This window comes from Phoxinus phoxinus, assembly GCF_949152265.1.
Source record: "Phoxinus phoxinus genome assembly, chromosome: 18".
NCBI lineage: Eukaryota > Metazoa > Chordata > Actinopteri > Cypriniformes > Leuciscidae > Phoxinus > Phoxinus phoxinus.
The window spans coordinates 31,864,520-31,883,550 of record NC_136893.1 but is presented as its reverse complement, the minus strand read 5'-3'; the positions used below and the strand labels follow the sequence as shown (position 1 = coordinate 31,883,550).

Sequence of the window (19,031 nt, the reverse complement as noted above, 5' to 3'; positions counted from 1 at the left end):
CACAAATATAAAAAACATTAGCACAATCAAAAATAACAATATAAATGAATAAAGACATTGTGTTTCCAGAGGTATCTTGACTGGTAGACGGGTCAGACTTGGGACGTAGCAGCACATCAGCTATGGTCCTGTGGAGATTATTCATTGTTTCGGCAGCGATTGACCTATACAAAGAATATAATAATTATCTCTCTGAAATGATTACCACATTTCAAAATCAAACACATTACTGTTAAATATTATAACGTTATATATCTAATCTATTATGGGAGAAGAGTTTTATTTGATTGTGTGTTATCTTGGCCAGAAATTATCGTTATTTTACACAATTTTTTTTTTACTTAGTTCGCCGAAATCATATTTACTGCTACATTTGTCTTGGATGAAAGTCACCCACGTGATATTTGGATTGTATCATGACTTTTATATAACCACTTAAGATTATAATAACAGTTTCTGAGTTTGATATGTTACATGATTTATGTTAAAATTGTGTTATATGTATTGTTGAAATTTAAAATCAGATTTGATTTTTTTTTCAATAAATCCATATAGCTCATAAAATAGCTGGTACTACTAGAGGTACCAGTATTTAAAGAACTCACCTAACCCTCTGCTGATTTGAATTTGCAATAGCTCCTGTGTTGATGGAGCAGGTGCACCAGACAGTACACCATGTTGACGGGGATCATCAGGTCTCCTGGTTCTGCTTCTAGGCATCCCCTTATTAGCTGATATCCGTCGAAGGAGGATGGCACGCTGTAGGTCAGAGATGTAGCTGTAGTCCTTCTCCACCTTTAATGAGTACAACCTCCACTTCCTGGACTTTTTGTTGTACACCTTGCCATACCTGACAATATAGAGAGGTGTATCAGCTTAGTGAAAAGTTTACAATTTAATATTCATTTTTAAAAAGAATTCAAAACTTACTGAATTGTGCCATCAGCTTTTCTCCTGGCTGGTCTATGGAGATGATGGTTGTAGTCTAGGCCAGCCAGCATGCTACGAGCAGCATAAACTGGTGGGGAAAAGCTGAAGCGCTTGCTGGCATACATCAGTATGTGGTTGTGAAACGACTCCAAATCTGCAGTTGACCTGAGTGCACATTAGACAAAAATACATACAAGATATTTTCTTTATAATAATGTTGTTCATGTAATATCAACGCCAATTACAGTAAAATGTCTTTCACATAGTTGATTTGACCATTTACAATATAGAACTATATAAAGTAGCTTATGTACCTGAAATTCAGATACTTGGGGACGACCTTCAGCCAGCGTTCATCGAGAATAATTCCAGCCAGCCTCTCATATGCCACTGAACCACTCTCAATCAATCAATTATTTATCTCTGTTGTCCAGCAAGGGGCCATGTTTACACTCACCAAGAGCCCACGTGTGTTCTCCTGTGATTCCCACCCACATGTCCTGTGGTAAAACATTTACAACCTGATTGCAAATGCTAATTGCATAAACAAGTCACAACAAGATTTTACACAAACAGCATAAAAAAAATAACATTTTAGATTTAAAAAGTGATGGACTAAAGCACTATATATGTAATTGAATGCCAAAAGTAATAATAAATACACATAATATGTCAACATTTGTACAATAAATACCCAGTATATCAGTTATTTCATTTTTAAAACCTATAAACCAAAACGGGTGATTACATAAGTTAGTTTAGTTTATGTAAAGAGATGCTTCAATTTCTTCGGTTTCTAAATATTGAAACTGAAAAAATATATCAAAAAAGAAAATACTCACAATAAACTCTTCATAGGTATCTGCCGTCTTACAGCAGTACCAGAAGTGGTTGCAGATGTCTGGAGAATGGCACACCCCTTTTGCTGTCCTGCCTGGATGCATAAACAATTATTCGTTTGTGTTAGGTAAACTGATTATGTCAACAGGATTAAAAATACAATAATATATTTAAAGAATAAATAAATAGGTATGGAAGGGTGCTGTTATGTAAGTTTTTATTGTGATCAGATGAAATGTGATTAATGATGGGGATTTATTATACTTACTGCATGAATTTTTTTGCTGAAGTTTTTTGGACCCATGCCAGACGTCCAGAGTGTGGTGGACTCCGCTGTCTCTGTATTTCCCTTTGTCTGGAGGACAAAAGCTAGGAATTGAATGCATACTTACCCAAAATAACCCAAAACAATATCATGTCATAATCAGAGTGATGCATTTTGTCTGTAGTGAGTGCAGAAATTTTGAGTGCTTTACAAAAACCATAAAGAGTATAGTAAAGATAATTACTGAAGAGAGCTGATATTTGGGAATGAGCATCGGTACAAATTTCAGTCAAGTTTATTTTTTGACGGAGTGCCTCGAAGGTCTGTTGAAAGCCCTCTTTCTCCATTACAACAGAGTTCCTCTGTGTCTCCCTCTTGTCGATGTTGACCATACTGATGATAGGTTTAGTTTCATTTTCCATTTTTGAATATGTGCAATACTGTGCACAGAATCCAGGACTGTCCATCCGAGCATCACCTTTTATAAGCTTAATATACTGTTCAACAATGACATTGTCAGAAACCAATCAGCAGACTCTGCATCACTACCTACACAACGTTCAATCTCCCCAGAATTCTAATCACTCACACCTGCTCATAATCAATAACCTCATTAACCAGCTCCATAAAACACTCACACTCACTGCAGTCTAACGTCAAGCCTCCAACAGGAACTGACCATATTCCTCTGATTCTGACTCTGAGAGAAACCTTGGAAACCCAGCTCACTGAAAAGTACTCACCTGTTTATCACTAACCTCTGACTCTATCACCTTTAGGAAGACTGCTGTTATCCATCGATGGGCTGACTGCCAGCAATCACCCAAGTCCCATTGAACTCTCTGTTCCACCCGCCGAATCCTCACCAAATCCTGTAAGATAAAGGATCTGAGTTAATACTCCGGGTTTGGATTTCAAGATTTACATAATCTAAAAAGTGTTTACTAACCTGTTGTGGATCCCGCATCTTGTGTTCTCCTTAACCCCCTCTTCTGGGAAAGACATTACATTCCCGCAGACCCGAAAAGGGAATACTCACCAGTTTTGGGCTCTGATTACCTGTGTTAAAACCTTCTGAAGACTACTTTCAGTTCTCGACCGGAAGAGTGAAAACTTACCTGGTGTGGATCCCGAAATTCCTGTGTTCTCTCCCACATCGGGTCATTGCCCTGAATCCCATGCACTTATTGTTTCAATTCTCAATAAAGTTGTGCTATAATCCATCACCTCGATCTCTGTGTGCCTCGTATCCTGACAGACATACTCATGTAGCCGTTTCCCAAGGCCGAGGGTCAATAACCACACTCCGGAGGAGCCGACACCAAAGAACCCAATCAGGCAGGACAACAAGTGATATAAAATCTCTTCTTTATTAATTAGTTAAAAACCCTTAAAACAACATCGGAATGACTCCAGTTTCTGCTCCACTCCAGGGCGTCCCACGTGGGCCTCAGACGAGGGGACTCTAGCCAGCGAGGGATCAAGGGGACCTGAGGCAGACAACAATGAGAGGTAAGCAGCAGGTGAGTTACGGTGGCTAGCAAACGCTCTCCTTTGATCCAGGGCTTCTCAGTTCCTCGAAAAGCAGCAAGTCGGACACAGCCGTCAGCAGACTTCTCCTCAGAATAATGGTTCACAGGATCTCTCGGTTCACAGACCAGCAGCGGGTCAAACACGGCAGTCAACAGACTTCTCCTCAGAATAATGGTTCACAGGATCTCTCGGTTCACGGATCAGCAGCGGGTCGAACACAGCAGTTAGCAGACTCCTCTTCAGAATAATGGTTCACAGGATCTCTCGGTTCACGGATCAGCAGCGGGTCGAACACAGCAGTTAGCAGACTCCTCTTCAGAATAGTGGTTCACAGGGACTCTCGGTTCACAGACCAGCAGCGGGTCGAGCACAGCAGTCAGCAGAGTTCTCCTCAGAATAGTGATTCACAGGGACTCTCAGTTCATAGACCAGTAGCGGGTCGAGCACAGCAGTCGGCCGACTCCTCTTCAAATAGTGATTCACAGGGTCTCTCAGTTCATAGAACGGTGGCTGGATCGGGGTATTCCTCTTGCAGGGCAGAAGTAGACCCAACATTCGACGAGGGACTCGCCACAGCATCCAGCAACTTCCTGTGTACACAGAACAGGACCGTGAGTATGAAATCCAACCGTTACTAACCGGCTTTCTCCTTTCACAGGGCTGTGAGGAGACTTCTCCTCGGAATAATGGTTCACAGGATCTCTCGGTTCATAGACCAGCAGCGGGTCACGCACAGCAGTCAGCAGACTCCTCTTCAGAATAGTGATTCACAGGGTCTCTCAGTTCACAGACCAGCAGCGGGTCACGCACAGCAGTCAGCAGACTCCTCTTCAGAATAATGGGTCGCAGGATCTCCCAGTTCACAGACCAGCAGCGGGTCGAGCACAGCAGTCAGCAGACTCCTCTTCAGAATAGTGATTCACAAGACCTCTCGGTTCATAGACCAGCAGCGGGTCGAGCACAGCAGTCAGCAGACTCCTCTTCAGAATAATGGTTCACAGGATCTTCGAGTTCACAGACCAGCAGCGGGTCGAGCACAGCAGTCAGCAGACTCCTCTTCAGAATAGTGATTCACAAGACCTCTCGGTTCATAGACCAGCAGCGGGTCGAGCACAGCAGTCAGCAGACTCCTCTTCAGAATAATGGTTCACAGGATCTTCGAGTTCACAGACCAGCAGCGGGTCGAGCACAGCAGTCAGCAGACTCCTCTTCAGAATAATGGTTCACAGGATCTTCCAGTGTACAGACCAGCAGCGGGTCGAACACAGCAGTCAGCAGACTCCTCTTCAGAATAGTGATTCACAAGACCTCTCGGTTCACAGACCAGCAGCAGGTCGAGCACAGCAGTCAGCAGACTTCTCAGAATAATGGTTCACAGGATCTTCCAGTGTACAGACCAGCAGCGGGTCGGACACAGCAGTCAGCAGACTCTTCAGAATAGTGATTCACAGGGTCTCTCGGTTCACAGACCAGCAGCAGGTCGAGCACAGCAGTCAGCAGACTTCTCAGAATAATGGTTCACAGGATCTCCCAGTTCACAAGCCAGTAACAGATCGGACACAGCAGTCGGCCGACTCCTCCTCAAAATAGTGATTCACAGGGTCTCTCAGTTCATAGAATGGTGGCTGGTTTGGGGTATTCCTCTTGCAGGGCAGAAGTAGACCCAACATTCGACGAGGGACTCGCCACCGCATCCAGCAACTTCCTGTGTACACAGAACACGATCGTGAGTATGAAATCCAACCGTTACTAACCGGCTTTCTCCTTTCACAGGGCAGGCTGTGAGGATACGGCAGTCTGCAGGAAGAGAATCATCGGACTGGGTGGAATGACTGGGCTTTTTCTGTTCTTGGAACAATAATCAGGAAGTTATATCCCATGAATTCGAGTACGGTTCTTCCCACCAGCACACAAGGCCGAGCTTCTCCTTTCTCCAGTGCAGCAACAGACGGCTAGGAACCTGGACACAGCTTTACAATCGGCAGATCAGATTCAATTCTTGATGACCTACTGGGTAGACCTTCTCGAACAAAGATTGCAGAGGGATGGTAATGGTTAAGTCTCCCACACTCGTGCGTGCATCAATACTATAACTCTTCACACGTGCTCACTTCACACTTTCAAACACTGCAATGCCACACCACTTCACAGTAAACAATAGGCCTTCACTCCATCTTTGCAGGGTCAGACGATCCACAGATAGCTTTTCACAAGGGGGTATCAGGTTTCAAGAGTGATCCCATAAAGCCTGGTTCCTTCCTCGATTTCTGAGACTCACAGCGAGAGAAACAATACACACTGCCAGCAAGCACAAGTCGGTATTCAGAATGTTCTTGGTAAATCCTCATAACACCATTAATGTAGCAATACTGACTTTGAGTATAAATTGGGGAAATTAGCACTCAAATGGGAAATTAAATAATCATGGTTTTGATGAATATTATTTGCATACGCTCTAAAATGGTTCTAAATATGGGCTTGTACCGCCTTGAACCTATATGAATATGTATCCGATTTACTCGTGATACTAATTCATACAGGGAAGGGGAATGATTTTAATCAGTCGTACTTGGAAATACCACTTTAACCACTAATGCGTATACATACAATATTTACATCAACACTTCGATCCGTTTAGTTCTTGTCAAGCAAAATACGTCCATATGGCCATTAATGGAGGTAATTTACCCTTCAAGATTATCAGATCGGGAATATTTAAACTATGCAATGTTTAAAAGTGTGGTAGAGCGTTTTTAAAAGGTAGCATAGAAGATCTGATTTTCAGGGATTTCAGATTATGGATTCATACAACACAAATTCAGACGAAGATTAAAATGAAGTTTAATAAAAGACACTTTAACCGTACGTAGGTTACACGATCAAGAGTATAACAATATGCATAAACAAAACAAATGATTATAAAACGATTACGTAGCATATATATAATAACACGATATTCCCCAAGAGATGGAGAGAGAGAGAGAGAGAGAGTGAGGTATGAGAGAGAGAGAGAGAGAGAGAGAGAGAGAGAGAGAGAGAGAGAGAGAGAGAGAGAGAGAGAACACAGTTTAAGGAATACTTTCAATAATCAAGAGACCAGAGGAGGTTCAGACAACCTTAAACTAGCTTTGTTTCAAAGATCAGATCAGAATAAGCCTACGGTATTTGTCGCTGAAGAGTCGTCTGGTGCTCGTGTTGTTTCTTTTGGAACCTCGCGGGCTTCCGGGTTGCGTGCGTCGCGTGGTTGGTTTGACGCAGGGTGGAGGCGCTAAGCTTTCGTTCGTTAAAACGCTGGATCAAGGAAGTAGCTTTAAACTTGTATAAAAATAAAGACTTAGTCTTAGAAACGGAAAGTAAACGGAGAGCAAGGCTCTCTTGAAGTTGAGTTAAAGCTAAAGGTGTATTCACACCTGCCTTGTTTGGTTCGATTGAATCGAACTCTAGTTCGTTTCCCCCCTTGGTGCGGACCTTTTGCGCAGGTGTGAATACAGCAATCGAACTCGGGTGCGGACCAAACAATCGAACCGAGACCCAGCTGAAGAGGTGGTCTCGGTACGGTTCCAAACGAACTCTGGTACGGTTCGTTTACGATGTGAACATGAACCGACCCAATATCGGCCCAATATCAATATCGACCCAATATTGTTCGTTCAAGTGCGAAAGAGAATTCCATTCCGGCGCGCTGTCTGGCCACACGATACTGTTGCGCGTCTTTCTGCGCGTCGTGTGTGCATCATTGGCAGTGTTGTGCATGAACGCGTTCAATGAACGACGTTCACTGAACGCGTTCATATTTTCGCCGAACGCTGAACTGAACGAATCACTTTTCATACAATGAACGTGAACGAGAGATTTTTCGAGAGAACTCATCTGATTTTTTGTACATAGCATAGCCTATTTGTTAGGATTTTAGTATCATAATGATTAGGCTAATAAATGCACGCACAATTATCCGTGAACTTGATTTGAACAAATGCCTTTTAACTTGTGTGTGCAAACTTCAGAGTTAAATTAATGAGCAGAAATTTGTACAAATAGAGAGTAGGATATGTAGGCCTACTATACTATAGCCATTAAAAAAAGCGCGTTTCATATTTGTTAAAATATTATAATGTTGTTGTTTTTTTCCATTTATGTTGATTTATGAAAAGTGAACAGCACGACCGAGATAGGATGCGCAATATGAGACATATGGAGCGGGTCAGACATGATTTTGACCGTTGAAGTTGTTATAGAAAGCCTTTCTTTAAAGTGAATTTCGTTTTGTATAAATTGTAGGCTATCTTAATTTTAATAAATTTTTCATCAACCAATTGCCTGTATTTAATGAATAGGCCGACGAAACAAATATAACGGAGGCGCCCGCGCGCTATTGCACGTGAACTAGAGCACATCCTAACTTAACGAAACTCAGTGTATGCCTCACACAGACATGACAAATACACCAAATACACAAAGCTTGAAATGACTTTAAACGAAATAATTCAAAACGAAAAAAGAAAAAGGCTACTCTCTGATTATGTAGGCATAGCTAATCCATTATTAGGCTTATTTATGTGCATTTCTCTCTATAAGCGCGTTCACACGGAGATGGCGATCGTCAACTTCATCTTTGCAGCCGAGTTGACACTTTTAGAGAAAACACTTGTTTATTAATAAAAATCAATACACGCGTCACCGGATTTACAGATGCACGCACACATATTATTTCGAAATAACGAGATATTGTGTTGAAATAACATTATTATTAATAATAGCCTACATCTTTGTTAAAATAATTTAACAAATGAACGTGAACTTAGTTCATTTAAAAAAAAATACTATATATAGGCTATATTTCTCTACTTGAGAATCCTTGTCCAATGAATGGACGACCTTAGCACACGTGTGGTTTTGTTTACACATTTTGGTTCACTTGCAAAAAGAGCAGTGTGAAAGCGAACCGTACCAAACAAAAAAAACAAAACAAATTATTTGGTCCGGACCAAAGCAAGTGAACTATCGGACTTTCCTGGTGTGAATACACCCTAAGAGTTAGAGAGACTAGCCGTTTTAGACTAGAATCAGAGACTAGAGTGGTAAACTAGAATTGAAGAGCGGAAGACGAAGAGACTGGAACGATGAGGAACCAACTTCTTGGCTTGCGTCTCGAAATATGAATGAAACCGGAGCACGCCCATTCTGAGTCTGGGAGCCAATCACGAGTGGGACCCTGTTGGCGCCAAGATTTCTTTGTCTGTGATGGTATACCCATTCCGCGCGTGGGGAGGGGCCGGAGTTTTATTCTGACATTATTCTACACTTCAATAAATGTTTAGTAATGCATAATAGGTTGTTTCTCAAAACAGATTCGAATTCGTCTAATTTTATGGTTCGCAACGATACCAAATTTGCTATCTGTAGATAATGTTAAAGCGAACTATAATGATTTATGAGTATTACGCGCATCTATTGGCCGTTTTTAATCCAGTAAACGTGCGTTCTTCTTTAAATTCTGCATGCTTGTTAATCGCCGTTTCAAACAGAATGTTGCATTCTCACAAAACAACGTTATTCTCACTTTTAGAATTCTGTGCGTGTATGTGTCTGATTCGCCCCCAGCGTGTGTGTGTGTGGGACGTGCGAGATACGTGTGTGACCTGTTTGACCTCCTGGGTGTAAAACATGTTTGTGTGTGCGGCTTATAACAATACATGAAAGGAATTTTCCCTGCGGGGCGTCCCTGTGAAAAAAAACAGACGCGGGGTGTACGTCTTCACCCCACGATAAATTAAATTAAAACCCCAGGATACTTTACTTTATCTAAGCACAGAATCAGCTAAAAGCTTTCAGCACGCATTTAACGTCTCTGGCAAAAGGTGAGAAGACAATTTGGAATGCATTAAATCACACAGTCTGTGTTTGTCTGAGTTTAGCAAACTGTCAAGAAACCTTTTAGTCCTGCAATAAGTCAACAAAATAGAACATGTATGCTTTATCTATCAACATCTGGCGATGGTGCTACAGTCCCCCTTTTGTTCGGGAATGTTCATCAGATGGACTTTTGTCGAACAACGATTATCACAATGGTCAGATGTCAGGTGGAAAGTTTTGAGGTTGACTGAGGCAGGTGGCGTTTACGGCTGAGTAATCAGCTCGATGAGGTTGGAGGCAGTCTCTGCCGGGTTGTCGTCTTTCTGAGGAGTGCGACGGAACCTTACGGCCACCGCTTGGCAGAGTCGAGCAGTGGTGCTTTGCATCTGGTTGAGGCGTCTGTACAGAATAAAGGCCACGATCATGGAGATGGTTTGGCCTATGACGGCAGAGAGGCAGATTGCGGTGTCAGCCGCGGTCCAGGTTTGAACGACAGGTGAAGTGTCCAGGATGGGCATTTGGGACAAAGCTTGAAGGGCGGAGTCCAATGGAGCAATGTCAATAAGTTGTCCCCCCTTCTGTTCAATCCACTGTTCCAGTGCGGGATCGAGGGTGAAGTTTTGGTCCTTGAAGAAGGATGGGAGTTCAAGTTCCGACTGGTATTCTTCACTTGGGAGATGGTATAAGGCCAGATCATCGAGGTGGAGGATGGCTCCTCGAGGGACTTGGATCCACATGCTCTGGTTTAGCAGGACAACCCGTGTGGCAGTGTCATGTTGATCGTAGGTCAAGGTTGCAGTCCGAGCTGGCGTGTTGACGAGCCAGCGGTCACCGACGATTTCGGCTTGCGTCTCGGTGACCTGGCTACGATGCATGGCATCGGCTGGGCAGCGGGTATCTCCTGCCAACTGTTGAAGACCACAGATTCCATCAGTGTTGTCTCGAAGGAAAGGTTTGCTAGGGCAGAGGTAGTGGATGTCCTACGCCACCACCTCGGGAGTCTGCACCCGGAACCGGGTGTTGCTCTGCCAAAAGCCCACATTTACAATGTCTTTGAGTCTGTAAATCCGGCTTGACTCGATGATCGGCAGGTTCAGTAAGAAACCCATCTCTCGTTGTGCTGGGTCGATGTAGAGTGGAATGGCACTACCCAGAGAGTAGGCAAGGTGGACTTGTAAGGGATCTGCAGGTGTGGTGATGGCGGATGCCAACACGGTTTGAACAAGGCTTAAGGGTACCAGGTATGGTGGAATCCTACCCATGGCCAAATTGTCTATGGAGGAGCTTACTTCCCGGAGCATGTCATTCATGAGTGCTGTGACTAGCTGCGTTTGGGAAAAGTCATTTTGAAAAACAGTGAACAGCTGCTTCATGGAGTTCACCGTCTGGTTCAGCAGGACGCTGTGGGTGTTAAGGATGGTCACTGTTCCTCTCAGGGTCTTCCCTATGGTCTGTAAGGATGCGCTTTGGATGGTGAGCTGTTCTTTCAACTGTGGGAGTTCCGTCCGGATCTCGGCCACCTGGCGTTTCACAGTGGCGATGTTGACGGTGTTGACACTTGACATTCCGATGTTGAACAGTGTCCCAACCGCAGCAGCGGCTCCGAGCAGCGCTCCGAGGAACCGTTTGGAACGGCGGCCGTGGCCACTTAGCTCTGCTTGGGTGACAGTCATCTTCTCGAGCTGGCTTAGCATGTGTTCGATGTCGGCTTCGGCGTGGTGGAGGGCAGTCTCGGTCCATCGGGCCCCGGCGAAACTGTATTGGCTCACTCCGCTGGGGGAATGTGCACGGTAGACGTTTCGGGGGTCGAGTCGCACGTACACCTTCTGGGTGTGGGTACGGCAGTTGGTGATCAGAAGCCCAGGTTGTTCCCTCAACACGATTCCAGAAGCCGGTCCTGGAGAGATGACGTCGGAAGGCGGCTGGCCTTCGGTTGACTGGACCCACAGGATTGCGATCAGCAGCAGCAGCATTTCTGTTACAGGCAGAGAGAGTAGGAGAGGTGTGGAGGAAAGGGGGGAGAGAGAGAGAAGGCAGATGTCAGCGGGGCTGTCCCAGGATGGAGGGACAGTTTTTCATTTCTTCGCAGGTGGCAGCTGTTTCAGTTCGCATTGGCCCCTCCCTGTCTGATTCTGCTAGTGGCCGCATATCTTTTGATCTGATTGCGGTGGACCCATTTGAGAACAGGTTCTTTCTGTCCCCGATTCAGCTTGATCTGGTAAGCAACAGGGGAAAGTTTGTTCACAATTTCATGGGGTCCTGTCCAGCGTGGCAAGAACTTTTTTGACAGTCTTTGAGTTGGAAGAGCGAAGTTGTAATACAGGACCTTGTCGCCCACCTCGAGTTCCTGGTGTGATGCCTTCCTGTCATAATAAGCTTTCTGGCCCTCAGCACTGTGTTGCAGATGTTGTTGGGCAAAAGCAAAAGTCTTTTTCAAATGTTCGTGCAAACCTTCCAGGTATTGGGAGGTGGTGTAGGCTGTGACGAGGTTGGAGTCCCCCGGCTGGTACAGCAGATGTAATGGCAGGGTCATTAGCCTTCCAGTCATGAGTTCAAACGGGGACACCCGTGTTGATTCTTGTGGGGTTGCCCGAATGGCCATTAAAACAAGGGGAATTTTAATGTCCCAATCTTTTTGGTTAGTGGACACATACTTTTTCAACATGCTGACCACCGTCTTGTTGGAATTCTCAACCTGGCCTGATGCGATTGGATGTCGAGAAATATGCAGTTTGGCTTGTACCCCCAGGCATCTCCAGATCTTTTGCATGATCTCAGCAGTGAAGTGGGTACCCCTGTCAGAGTTGACTCTCAGTGGCAACCCGAACCGTGAGAAGATGTGGTTCATGAGGAGGAATGCCGTGGTTTGGGCTGTGTCGTTCGGTGCGGGAAGACACTCTACCCACTTGGTGAACTGGCATATGACAGTGAGAAAATACTTGTTCCCCCTTGTTGATCTGGGTAAGGGGCCTACCCAGTCGATTTGGAGGTCTGACCACGGGAACGTGACACCTCTACGCTGTAGTGGGGCCCTGTGATTTGGGTTTGATGGTTGGAACTGACAGCAAACCAGACACTCTCTGACATACTCTGCCACATCTTGCTGCATGCCTGGCCAGTATGCCACTGTTTTCAACGTGTCATACGTGGCTCTGGTGCCATGATGGCCCGCACATGGATTGTTGTGTGCGTACATCAGCATTACCCCCTGGTTGCAACGCGGGACCACGAGCCGTGGCGTAGTGGTGTCGTCGGGTGCAAACCACAAGATGTTGTCACGCACACGCAGCATGTGTCTAGAGTTGTACAAGTGTCTCAGGTCAGAGTCAGCATTGAGGGCTGAATCAGCGATAGGGTGGCTGGCGGGGTCAGAGAGGAGGTCAAGAATTGTCTTTACGGCCGTGTCAGAGGCCTGCATGTCAGCAATGTCATTGTTGGAGACTTGCGGAGTTAGCGACAGCAGTTGTGAGGCTGGAGCTGGATTAGGTGTGAGCCGCTGGCTGCGAGTTATCACTGCCACATCTGGGAGAGGTGTGGTGGCAGGAGGAGACCATGGGTCGCCGTGCAGAGCACCTGCTTTTGCTAAAGCGTCAGTGCGGTCATTAAAGTCTTTGTCTTTACCAGGCAGCTTGGAATGACCTTTCACCTTCCAGTACACTGTCACATTGTGTGTGGTCGTGATGTTGTCACATGCTTGAAACAGGTGTTGGTGTTTTACAGGTTTGTTGTTAGCTGTCTTGAACCCATTTCGTTGCCAGGTTGGGAGATGGCACACAAAACTGAGTCTGGTATAATTAGAGTCTGTGCAAATGAGAAGTTCTTTGATGTCATGGGCCGCTGCGATTTGCAAAGTGATGAGGATGGCGGCCACTTCGGCGTACTGAGACGACTGAGGGCCTAGCTGGAAACTTTGCGGGGGACACGGCTGGTTGTTGACAAACAGAACTCCTGCACCTGCTTGCAGGGTGCCCTGATGGTTGTAGGAGCACCCATCGACGTAAGCTGTGGTCATGCCTTGACACGCATTCTCATCAAAGTACCTGTGGCAGGTCAGTGGGGGCTGTGTGGGCTCCGGTGTATCCATCATAGCAGCAGGCGAGTTGTCAGAGCAGTTTTGGCAGGCTGCCAGGCCATCGCCTAGCGCAGACTTGTGTTTCTGTGCATAGCGAGCCTCAACATTTCTTCCTTGAAGAGCCATTAACCAGGTGGCGATGCGTGAGTTGGTCACCACGCCATCACGGATGCGTTGGCTGTTGAGGAACATAACAGGCTGGTGGCAAGTCTCTATGATAACTTTCTGGGCACCAATGTAGTTGGAAAAACGCTGGATGGCCCACACGGTGCAGAGCAGAGCTTTTTCACAGTCTGAGAATTTGCATTCTGGGGGAAGAAGTGTCTTACTGGCATATGCGACCACCTTCTTGTCTTGGTCATGGCGTTGGTAAAGGCCAGCACTTAGACATTGGGCAGAGAACCCAGCCTCCAGGAAGAATTCCTTTTGCGGATCGGGGTAGGCGAGGCATGGGGCTGAGCACAAATGTCTTTTCAGTTCGGTCATAGCGTGTTCTTGAGCTGTAGACCAGATGAAAGGGGTGTCTTTTTTCAGCAAAGCTGTTAGAGGTCTGGCAATGTCTGAGTAATGTTCAATGAACTGCCGGGAATAATTGCATACCCCCAGGAAGCTTCTCAGCTCCGAGACGTTGGTGGGAGGCTTGATGGTTTGGACGGCCTGAATCCGACTGGATTGTGGTTCGATGCCGTTTTTTCCAATCAGTAGACCGACGTAATTGACTTTAGTTTGACACCACTGACCTTTGTGCAGAGCTATTTTGGCTCCGGCGGTGGTTAGCTGGTTCAAAACATGGTCAATCTCGTTCAGGTGATCGGCTAGTGTTGTGCTTTTCATAAGCAAGTCATCGACGTAAATCAAGTTACCTCTCACTCTGGCGTCTGGGCAGGCTTTGTTCAGGAAGATGTTGAACTCAGCAGGTGAGTTGGCGTAGCCAAACAGGCACCTGTTGAAGGTGAACTGTCTGTTGCCAAAGGTGAATGCCAGTTTGTGTTGGTCGTCCGGATGCACCGGAATGGTCCAGAACCCAGAGGCCACATCAAGGGTAGAGAAGATGTTAGCTCCTCTGATTCTGGGAATTTCCTGTTCAAGCTGGGTCATGGGCCATCTGGACAATGGCACCTGTTTGTTTAATTGTCTATAGTGGGTCTCCATTTGCCGTTAGGTTTCAAAACGGGCCAGATGGGGGCACTATAAGTAGAGTTGCAGTGACGAATAACACCCTTTTTCAGCATGGATTCGATGATTTCTTGCACTGGCTCGTGTGAGGCGATGGGAATTTTGTACTGCTTGACAAAGGTGGGAGGAGCCTCAGGGGGTGTGGGTATACGCACAGTGTGCAGGGTGGTGAGCCCACAGTCTAAAGAGTCTTGTGCAAAGGAGTCTTTGAACTTGTAAAGGACTTGTCGGAGGTTTTGACGGTCCGTGTCATTGTGGAGCGCGTTGGCGTTCTGTAGAATTTGCTGCACTTGAGTTTCAAAGCTGTCAGTAGTGTCAAGAGGTGCCGGTGCATCAGTCTCAGTGGCCTGCTGGTGGGAGACTGTGTACACAGAGAGGTGTTGATCCTCTGTGAGCTCGGTTCTGCATACCTGTTCTTTTGGTATTGACATGACAGATGTGATGGCGATGAACTGAAAGGGTGCAGTGAGTAGTGTGTCGTGTGGATGCCTTTCCGTCAGCAGTGCCTGTGGAATAGGCCCAATGACAGGTAACACAAGTTCAAAGTCATGAAAGTCTTGGCTGATTAGCCATCCCAGCCGAAAGGCTCTGGGAATGCAAATGTCAGTGGCTGTGCAGTTGTTGAACAGGATGTAGAGTACACGGGAAGACACTTCAGTGAGTGGTGTTGCTTCAAGTGTGAGTCCGAGTTCCACACATTCAGGGGATGGCTGGAAGTAACCCAGCGTGTGGTTGAGAGTTTGACCACAACGCAAGTTAAGTCGGACAGCGACCCCTTTGGTGTAAGCGGGTACTGCGGCTTCCTGTTCATTAATCAGGGTGCACACTTCAGGAATGGTTTGCCCTGACAGGAGATTGTCATAGACAATGGGCTTGGGTGTTTGCAAAGTCAATGGGGCCCATATCACTTCATTCACAATGTCTATTTGAGCCCTTAGGCGCACCAACAGGTCTGCTCCGATGTAAACATCATGGGATGGGTCCGGCAGGACCAGGAAGTAGTGTGTCAGACACCGGTGGTTCCATTTCAGATGCAAGGCGCATATCCCTTTTGCTGTTGTCATGGATAATGACTGAGAGTTCAGGGGAAAGCGTGTGCGTTTACTGGCGAATGGTAAGTCTGGTGTGCTTTCAATGATGGTATTGAAGAGTGACAGGCTGATGGCTGAGTTGTCAGCATGCAGGGCAAGGACAATGTCTGTTGTGGTGACATCTTGTAACTGCAGGCTGGACTTGACCTTGGGACAGTAGATGTCAGAGTTGAGGTTGGCTTTGAAAGTGCAGAGTTTTGAACTTGAGCTGTGCTGGGAAGTTTGGGAAGTTCCCGGGAACTCTGAGGACTGACAGTCCGTCGCTGTGGCAGTCTCCGTGACCTCGTTGACCTCACTGTCTGGGTCACCAGACTGGTGTGGCTGGAGTGGCAGAGGTTCACGCACTTGAGCCCATACCTTTAGTTGCTTGAAGTCCAGTAACGGCTCGAATCGATCCAGCAGATCTTTGCCAATGAGAAGTGGGTGATTGTTCATGGGAGACACATATATGGGATGTACCAGACTCATCGGACCTATGGTCAGGTGAATGGGAGCGATGTTTCGTAGCTGAATGTCATTTTGGCTGTACGATTGCACATTCATCTCACAGGTGTGGGAATTGAGAGTTCGATTTTGTCTTCGGGCTTCAGATTTGAGTTTTTCAAACAGCTGAGCCGAAATCAGCGTGAGGTCGGAGCCTGTGTCAACCAGGGCTTCGAGTCGCATCTCTCGTTCCAGGGTGATGGTGAGATACAGCTTACGGGCCACTCCCTTTTCGATCAGATTACCCAGGAGCTTTGGTGTGTGGGTATCGATCGCTAGGCAGTGAGGGTGTGACTTGTGTTGCTCGTAGTGGGTGCAGATGAGCAAAACAGCACTGTCTGGTATGTTGGCAGGAACATGACAGCTGTCAGCTGTCAGTTTGGTGTCACATGTGCTGTCATTGAGTGGGACAACAGTGTGTGTCAGAGTCTTTTGACAGTAAACAGTTTCTTGAGGTTCTGTCAGCTGTTGGTTGGCACTGGAAGTGTCATTTTGTGGGGAAACAGTGGGTTCAAGTGTCTTTTGACAGTAAACAGTTTCTTGAGGTTCTGTCAGCTGTTGATTGGCACTGGAAGTGTCATTTTGTGGGGAAACAGTGGGTTCAAAAGTCTGTGAGTGGTGAACTGTGTTCTGCCGTTCTGGGTCAACAGGAGGAAAGAGGTTAGCAGTGTTGGTTTCAGGCCTTGGAGGTAGTCATGCAGAGTCCGGCTTCCGTTTGTCATCCTTCTGAGAATTCTTTTTCAGGAATTCTCTCAGCATGTCTAGAAGTTCAGCTGAGTCGGCTGCAGCGGTGTTGTTACCTTTGGAGGTGGGCTCTGGCTTGAGCTTACCACCACGTCGTTGAGCGGGACTCTGTGGACGATTCTCGGGGCTTGTGGTTCGGGGAGAGGCTGGTTGGCGTTTCTTGGGTCGCCGGCTTTGATCCCAGGTGTTCTCACCTTGTTGATGGTGAGCAGGCCTGGGCCGGTCACAGAATTCATCAACACGCTCTTGGCGCTGTCTGGTGTGGCCCCCTCCACGACCACGCTGCCCTCTGCTGGCTTGAAACGGTCTTGACTCTCTGTTGGCAGACTTGTAGGTGTGCTGTTTGGCGCCCTCTAGTGGAAGTTCTGGAAAGGGCTGAGAGACAGCATAAACAGTGGGAATTTTAGTCTTTTCAGAAGCAGTTTTCTGCTTAATATAAGCCTTGTGGGCTAAGTCACGGAGTTGCTGTGTGTTCATAGTCTTAGGGCATGCTAGCACACCCAGGTGATGGCTAATGGTTGGGTGCAAGTTTCTTAGGAACAAAGTTCTGAAATTCACATCTTCCTCCATGTGAGACTCATTCAGGGCTCCGAAGTAGGACTGTCTGAGTCTGTTGTAGTAGGCTTGCGGGGTTTCCAGCCTGGCTTGCTTGTAGATGAAACTCCACATCTTGCAAGTACAAATGAATGTCACTACCACCTGTTGGCTGTGGCGAGAACTGTGGAATGTTCCTTGCCAGCTTGTCAAGGTTCTTGGAGTAGGAGTTATGGGAAACAGCCCGTCCCGTCTGGGTGGGGACCTGACTGTTCCCAACGTCGCCCCCTTCAGCTTTGGGTGTGTGGCTGAGAGGTGGGGCGTGGCTGTGGAGGGGAGACGGAGTGTAGTGCGTGTCTCCCCCCGGCTCACCTTGAAGCTTGTATGAGTATGCGAGCTCTGTCTGGGCACTGTCAAGTTCATCTTTGAGGGACTGTCTTTGTTTCAAAAGTTCGGAAATTTCAGCTTTGGCAGTGTGTAAATGCTTTTCACACGCTCTGAATTTTGCGGTTCTGTCTCTTAGGGCAGTCTCTGCTCTTTCCAGAATAGTAGCTCCACGCTGCACTTCATCATGCAGTTCAGCCGAGATGCGTTTTTCGGCGTCCACTTGCTCTTTGGTCTCTAGGCGCAGGTTTTCCATGGCCTCTTGAAGTTGCTGTAGATCCTGATGCTGATCGGCGCTGGTGTCGTCCTCCTCGTTGAGCTCCTCTTGTAGCTCCTCCAGACGACTTTGCACTTGGTCCTTTTGCCGACGAGCGTCCTCCAGCTGCAGTTTCAACTGTGCAGCTTCCTCCTTTAGCTTGCCGTTGTCCTCCTGAAGAAGGGTGTTGTCCTTCTCTGCAAGTTGGGCTTGGCTCAGGAGATTATGGGCCACGCTTCCGACGAGTCGGGACCACTCTTTAGAGCCATAGGGGTGTGTGGGGTCGTGGGTCACGAGCAGGTCCAGGTCGTTGTCCAGCTGTTCTCTGGTGAGAGTCGACAGGTCCGCTGCTTGGGGCAGGGAGCTGGCTGTCATGGCTCGTAACCACACGTCCAGGTCCCGCCAATGGGCTGCTGGGCTGCTGGTACGCGACATTATGACTCACTGCGGCGAGAGAAACACAACAAACACACACACAGACAAGACCAATCGCACACTTGTAGGCAGGCTACTAGGTTATAGTACGGCGGGGCCGTCTATAGTAAATTTGGCTAACTGACTTTCAGACAGTTAGGAGGGGCCAATGCACGGATAGGCTAGGGCCCACAATAGAGTCGCCAGGCAGTAGTCTGGCTTAGCTGGTTGACTATTTAGTTCCTCAGGTCTCTTGGTGACTGAAAGGAAACAAAATCAACAGAACAAAACAAAACAGAACAAAATCTCAGTGCACTAAAAGAACCTAAACTTGGTTGGTCTGTTATAAAGGGTGGCAACTAGTGTCACAGTGGGTGTTATTGGATTTAAAGGGGGCCTTCAGCTACACTTCTCTGTTAGAGATGGTGATAGGGGTGTCAGGTTCGCAGCTTTTGG

The 19,031-nt window shown here is 46.8% G+C and overlaps 1 protein-coding gene across 1 annotated transcript in view; it reads right to left on the bottom strand.

Annotated features, from left to right (window-relative positions):
- Nucleotides 1-53: 53 nt before the first annotated feature.
- LOC306985429 (uncharacterized protein) overlaps nucleotides 54-19,031 on the bottom strand; it is a 52,556-nt gene continuing 33,578 nt past the window's right edge. Inside the window, exons 2-4 of the mRNA XM_079587675.1 lie at nucleotides 931-1,095; nucleotides 606-850; nucleotides 54-164 (exon numbers count right to left, since the gene is read on the bottom strand). Coding sequence (XP_079443801.1) covers nucleotides 142-164; nucleotides 606-850; nucleotides 931-1,055 — 393 coding nt within the window. The 5' untranslated portion in view covers nucleotides 1,056-1,095 and the 3' untranslated portion in view covers nucleotides 54-141. The remainder of the gene's footprint in view (nucleotides 165-605; nucleotides 851-930; nucleotides 1,096-19,031) is intronic.